General features: G+C 33.9%; 1 protein-coding gene across 1 annotated transcript in view; it reads left to right on the top strand.

Annotated features, from left to right (window-relative positions):
* DMD (dystrophin) overlaps positions 1 to 7,453 on the top strand; it is a 2,517,447-nt gene that overhangs the window by 888,252 nt on the left and 1,621,742 nt on the right. The window contains exon 17 of the mRNA XM_012638704.1: positions 7,276 to 7,399. Coding sequence (XP_012494158.1) covers positions 7,276 to 7,399 — 124 coding nt within the window. The remainder of the gene's footprint in view (positions 1 to 7,275; positions 7,400 to 7,453) is intronic.

Here is a 7,453-nt window from a genome sequence, read left to right as displayed (position 1 = left end):
AATCTTAACTCAAAAAGATTTCTTCCACATATTAATACCAACAAAAAGAACTATAGTTTTGTTTCCATTAATATTAAAATATATTAGCTTTCTAGCTAATTAAAATATACATTAAAATGTGTTTGATAAATTACCTTGTCTAGACATAGAGCCCTGGGACCCTGCAAGAGTTAGCATATTTCACAGGCATCAGCACTTTACTTTCAGGCTTGTAAGGAAGAGGCTCATAAGTTTTTATGAAATTCTATGTGCTAAGATGTTTAAATATGTAAAATGTCCATTCATAAACTTAGCTCACTAATCAAATTAGTTAAGTCTGGAGCTTGAAGTATTTCTACTTTCAACGTTTACATATTTGAGAATGATGAGTTCCAAATGCTGTATTGAAAGTGACTGAATTAAAGTTTATGTAAATGTGTCATTTTAGTTTAATACTTTATGATAGTCACTGTAAAGAAAATTAACAGAACACAGTCAGTGCCCATCAAAAGGCTCTTCTGACATGATTAGCACAGCTATCATATAGCATGAATTCCACACAAGGATTTACTATTGACAATAAAAAACTGACAACTTTTTAAATGGCAAGTGTTTTTCTAGTCCTTAAGGATATTTGTCTGTGTTTTTGCCTTTTAATTTATTTTAAACATTTACATACACACACACACAGATATCTCCCAGTATTGACCATAAGGTGTGTAATTGACATAATTTCCATTGTCTTTATGGGAAATTCAACTGGATGAAGTTGAGTGTATTTGTATAATACGATCTTGAGGAAAATTTTGATCTTTTGAATATTTGATTTATATGTACAATGCTTTTTGATATTTTGAAACTTCAAAAAATGAAGATCTTTTTGAAAAACAATTTTGGTTTATTAATAAACTTTTTTGAAAATAAAAACAATTCAAAGACATGATTTCCCTGTACAATGGGACTTTACAAATTTTAACTCTAGGAGTTTGTAATGAGTATATTTGTGAAGAAGGAAAAATTGTCATTTTACCTATGATCATAAGTAACAAAGATGTGATTTTAAGATATACTTGAAGAATATAAGGCAGAATATTCATCAATAATCACAGGACAAAAGAACATTTTGTGAGCAGAGAATAAGAAATCATAATTTTCTTGTTAGATAAAAGATATTTTAAGTTAGATAAAGTTAGACTGGATTTAAGTGATAGAGTCTGCGATGACATATAGAAGTATATTAAGTACAGAGTGAAGTGTGTGAGGAGAATTAGATAAGTAATGAGGAATATATTGGGCTGAATCTTAGGGTATAGAAGCCCATTATGAGCAACTTATATATAAGCTCATTAACAATGCTTTTATGAGAGTTTTAAAAGTGGAGAAAAAAGAATTAGTAGAAGTGAATGATGTTATAAAGAAAAAATGATACATACACAGAATCTAAGATTTAACATGGTACTGAAAGTAACTCTTTGGTACTTTCCTTGAGGGTTTTTAAGAAAGTAACTGAGTTACATCTGTATGATATCTTTAGTTGGTGATTAAATACCCAGCCTCAGGTAGTACAAAGCAAGATAGAAAATATCACCTGCAAAGCACTAGGAAGGGTAGATAGCACCCAATGCATATACATGTATAGATTTAAATCAGAGAAGCCTGTTAATTTGCTGTACATGTCAGTAAGGATACCTGAAGAATATTTAATAGCAGTAAAAAATGTGAGCATTACAGGACAAACCACAAATAACGATGAAGCAATAGCTGCCAAATTGACAAGGAATAAAATAAATGTGTAATTGTTATTTGGAAGCCAGGATCTGAGTAGGATCCAGGAAGGAGACTGTATTCATTGTGTGTTAGAAATGTCACTGAGCCTAAGCATTAAATGTAGGCCATTGGCACTCAGTAAGAATGCATGGGTGGCCTTTGAAACCCTGCCTCTGTTTCCCCTTCACCCTTCCATCCTCATTACTGGCATAAAGAGATAGGGATGTCTATTGACAGCATATTGTAGGAGAAATAATGCTAACATCTGACAGTTAACTCCCAGAACTCTATGAGATGGTGATCAATGTCAGATATTGGAGTGTAGACTGACTACACATTGTATTCAGACAGAAAAAAAAGTTTAACAAGAAAATCAGGGATATAGTTGAAACAATAAGTTTAAATGGAAGCAAAGGAAAAAAATGTAAAAATAAGATTAAGGCAGGAATAGCTCAGAGCTTGAATCTTGTAAGAATAAGGTTTAGTCTTTACCTATTTCCCATGGAATCAAGATGTCACAATGATGATAGAAAAAAAGTTCAACAATTGAGAATACTACAAACTCATTGATATTTTACTTTGTTCCATTTCAGAAAGGAAGTGTAACATATTAACCTGTGTGCCTATGAATAGATTTTTTCCCTAGGCAAAAAACTCTGCTCACAACTGCCCTAGCAAAATTTGAAATCTTCTTTAAAAAAAATCTATAAATTAAAAAAAGAGTGTCATTACTCCCTATGGGATCCTTATGTGAAAGGAAAGTTCAAGCACCTTGTGCCATCCCTTTCCAAATTTATGAAATTGGATAAACAAAAACAATTGAATGAGGAAAGATTTCTCTGTAGAATTTCACATCCTGTTGCCTGAATTGATCTGATATATTAAAAAGACATGCCAACTGGTATCCAGACCTCCCTTAAAATCTTCATGAGTAGAGTAACAAGCAGACAGTTACCATGGTGTTGAATCCACAAAGCCTTCATTGTGTGGATATAACCAGTATACTTGGTAGAGCCCCTAGGCTAGAAGCTGATTTAATCCTAATTTATTGAGAAGGTGTTTTCTGATTATCATTTTAAAAAGTTCCAGTGTGAGCTGAGCCCCAGTTCTGTATCTAAAGCATTTTTATTTTGTCAAATGAATGCTTCACTAAACTAAATTCCTTGAGAATGTTGACTAATTCTTTCTTATCTCTGTTATTTATAGAGTTAATGCTATGTCTGGTGCATAGTAATCACTTAGTAGATACCTCATGCTAATGAGAGACAATAATACAGTAGGGTAGAAGATGATTGACAATAAATTGGTTCTTAAACTCTAGCATATAATGACAGGGTCAAGGAGAATGGACCTGCAAAGAAAAAAAAATCACCAATGGTCATAGAAATGGAAGATAAATTAGAATGGCATCATGAAGTTAAAGGAAGGAGAATTTCAAAAAGAATAGTATGGTCAACAGTGTTATGTATTGTCAGATAGCAAGAAAATAAAACTTTCCTTTAACTTCAGTGACATGATCATTTTATCGAGCAGCATTTTATTAAGAAACCATATTGAATGTATTAGAGAGTGAACAAGAAATGGAAAATACATCCAGTAAACTGGACAACTCTTTCAAAAAGTTTGCCTTTGTGGAAGATAAGAGAATGAATAGAGGGGAACATGGGGGATAGGGGAGGGTTTTTTTTAAAACTAGGAATCAATAAAGTATGCTTAAATTTCCTATGAGGAATGCACGTGAGAGGGAGGGTTTGAATTTATAATAGATAATATTACATTGATAGACTCGGATGCCTGAGAAGAAGCGAGAGATTAAAGTCCAAAATGCAGGTAGTGGGACTGACTTTGGGTAAAAGAAGGGAAACTCACTCAAATATAAGAGAAAGTAAAAAAGATGACTACACATACAGGTATGATAGAATGTTTGGACACAGGAAGTGGAACAAAGTCTAGTCTGATATTTGTACTTTTCTCTGTAAGGTAGATAACAAGGTCATCTTCTGAGAGAGCTACAGAAAGAGGGTGGGTCAGAGCTTTGAGAGCTTTGGAAAAAAGTTTTAAATACTTTTTATGAAGAGTCAGAGCTCAAGGGGAAAAATAACTATGACAGGGTGCTGGGTTCATTTGAGGCTGTTGATCATTGCCTTAGTTTGAGTTCCCCCAAGAGTAGATCTGGAGACAAGGATTTAGGTGCAAATAGTTTATTTGGAAAGTAATCCCAGGAAACAAGATAGGGAAGTGAGATAAGAAAAAGAATGCATCCAACGAAGGATGATACAAGAACAGGGATCAGGTTATTGCTGGGGGTTCGATCCTGCAGTAAACTCTGTGAGACACTGTGTGTAACATACTTCAGGATTGTCCAACTAAGGGGCAAGGGAGCTGGGATATTCATCTACCAGCTCCAAGCTCTTACTGCTTAAGGGTCATTCCTGAAGTATTAACATCCCAGCATTCCTGATCCGTCCAATACACTGGGAAATGCATCCTTGCAGGCAGAGAAACACAGAATTTTTTACGTTGGGCCAAAGGAAAAACAAAAATGTCTCTTTTAAGATATTCTGATGGTAGACATATAGTTGACTGGTTTTCGTGGGTAACTGAATGACCATAGTCAAAGATTATGGATTAAGTGAGTTAACATCAATGAAGGGAAGAAGGAGAGAGAGAGAGAGAGAGAGAGAGAGAGAGAGAGAGAGACGTTTATGGCATTGAATAGGAATCTATTTTTAATAAACATTATGAATGAAGAAATAGGAACCCAACAATTAAACTTATGTATGAGACAAATATAGAAAAGATAACAACCATATATGATAAAATAAAAATCCATAAATATTTACAATGCACACACAAATGAAAGAAAAAATTGACTTTCAGTGACATGGGATTTGAAGGAACTCAGATTCCTGTTCCTTCAATTTCTAGCGGGGTAGGCTTGGTAAATGACAGCTCGATAAATAATTTTTTCTATGAACCAGGGCCTCTTTGAGGCCAAGGACGTAATGGTGAACTAGATGAATTAAATTCCTGACCCATGGTACTAAGAGTCTGAGGACAATTAACTTAATTTCCCTAAACCTCCATCCCCTTCTATGGGCAGTGAGATCGGTAATACCTGACCACAAGGTTTTGTAAAAATACAAAATGTGAATATATTTTTTTTTAGGATTTTGTGTTCGGTGAAGTTCTCTATTAGTTTAATTTTAAAATAATAACTTGCAACTAACATAAAAAATTCTGAGGGATTTATGCAATGCAAGTCCTGAAATTTCAGTTTAAGGAATCAGTTCATAAGTGTGTGATAGTTAATAAGTTGTGATATAGATGGCTTAATGATAGTTTGTGTGAAAAAATCCTAGAAGTTTTAACTCAACTGAATTTCAATGTGAGTTGAAAGTCTAATATTGAAGTGAAAACATTATAATTTTAGGCTGCATCAGTGAAAGTACTGTAAAACAAGAAGATAATTGTTTATTCCTCCCTGTTATACTATATACTACTGATATATTCCCTTTAGGTGCCAAAAATTAAGGAAACTAAGATATTAACAAACCATGGAATACCCACTGAAGTAGCTAGGAGTAGGATAGGCTGATGATCAAGCATTTTCTAGTGGATACAAAGAGCTGATTTCAAATATTTGAGGGTTGTAATGAAAAGATATAGTATGGTGATAGAAGTGCTTTTATTTGGTGTCTTAAATCTTGTATTTTTATTCTACTCTACAAATTTCTCATGAAAATTAAGTAAGTCATTTATTTTTTCTGGGGACATTCATTTGTTTGGTTTGCTTTGCTTTGTTTAATATACTGTTAGAGGAGCTCTAAATTCCCTTTAATAGATGTTTTATTGATATTGATATAATCTAGAAATTCTTTCTCAAGAAAAATGTACACACATTCAGAATTGCCCCTGAAATTTCAAGTGGTTCTTAGATAATTTCCCACCTTATGACTCAGCCATGACTCCTCTAAAATCTATGCTTTCTTTAAGTTTTAAAAAATTTATTTTAATATTTATTGTGATTGAAAAATTATAATGTTATATATTTATGATATAAACCTGATGCTTTCATATATGTATACATTGTGGATGGTTAAATCAAGCTAATTAATATATCCATTACCTCACATACTTATCAGATTTTCGTGATGAGAACATTTGAAACCTATTCTCTTAGCTAGCAAGTTTCCACTATACAGTGCAGTGTTATTAATTGTATCACCATGCCATATAATAGATCTGTTGAACTTATTTCTCCTAACTGAAATACTGTGTACATTGGCCAATATATCCCCAAACACTCCCCATCCCCACCAGCTCCTGGCAATCAACGTTCTTTTCTGTTTCTATGAATTCAACTTGTTAAAATTCCACATACAAGTAAGATCACGCAGTATTTGTCTTTTTGTGCTTGGCTTATATCACTTAGCATAATGTCCTCCAGGTTCATTCATGTTGTCACAAATAACCAACTCTTCTTTTTTAAGGCTTAATAGTATTCCATTGTGTGTGTATATATAGCACATTTTTAATACATTCATTTGTTGATAGACACTTACGTTGACTCCATATCTTGGTTATTCTAGACCTCAGTCAGCTGATTATAGTGAACTGTTTATTTCCAGTAGCGCCAAAGGTCTCTGCAAATGTGTGTGTGTGTGTGTGTGTGTGTGTGTGTGTATACATGTATATAAAATGTTTGAAAATAAAATGGTAGGTGATCATATATTACATCATAACAACCTCCGCCCCCCCAAAAAACTTGATGACTTAAAACAGCAGTTATTCATCATTTCTCACAATTATGCAATGTGGGCATTTCTTTGGCTCTATGTGGTATCAGCTGGAGCACTCATTTGGCTGTTTTCAGGTGGAGTTGAGATAGGTCACAAGGTGACAAAAGGTTTTATTCACATGCCTGGTGCCTCATGTTCCTCCATGTGGCTTCTCTGCCTGGATAGACCAAGTCCCTTAAAGCATAGTCACCTCAAGTTGATCAGACTCCTTTTATAGTAGTTGTTTTTTCACAATGGCAACCCGTTACTCTTACTAATATCTCATTTGCCATAGTAAGTCGTATGGCCAAACCCAGAGTCAATATGTTTAGAGACTCCAGGAGGACATGAATATCAGATATGTGATTTAATGGGGACCATCAAAAGGAATTTTTAGTTTCTTGTAAGTACTTTCCAAAAAGAAAGTATCATCTTGGGAAGTAATTTTTCAAACAGTGTAAACATTCAAGCAGAGGCTAGGTAATAGCTTATAGGAGATACTAGAGAGGTGATTGCTACATTGAGGTGAATAAAATGACCTCCATGATTTTATAAGACTCTAGATCAAAGCTAACTCCAAATTTGAGTCTACCTGATGGGTGAAATAATGATGCTGTTAATAATAACAGGGGCATTGGGCAGGAGTCTCAGATAGGGAAATGAATGATAAATGTGGATAAATTGCTTTTTTTCGTATAGAAGAAAGAAATAAACAAGACATAATGGCCTTTATTCTTTGCTGTCTTAGGTTGGATGTCGATATAACTGAACTTCACAGTTGGATTACTCGCTCAGAAGCTGTGTTGCAGAGTCCTGAATTTGCAATCTATCGAAAGGAAGGCAACTTCTCAGACCTTAAAGAAAAAGTCAATGTAGGTTATGCATTAATTTTTCTCCATGTTCCTATTTTGTACTGCTTGTAAACT

The sequence above is a fragment of the Propithecus coquereli genome, unplaced genomic scaffold (assembly GCF_000956105.1).
Source record: "Propithecus coquereli isolate 6110/MARCELLA unplaced genomic scaffold, Pcoq_1.0 Scaffold132, whole genome shotgun sequence".
Lineage (NCBI taxonomy): Eukaryota > Metazoa > Chordata > Mammalia > Primates > Indriidae > Propithecus > Propithecus coquereli.
Note: the sequence above shows the minus strand (reverse complement) of the source record. Positions and strands in the feature narration are given on the sequence as shown.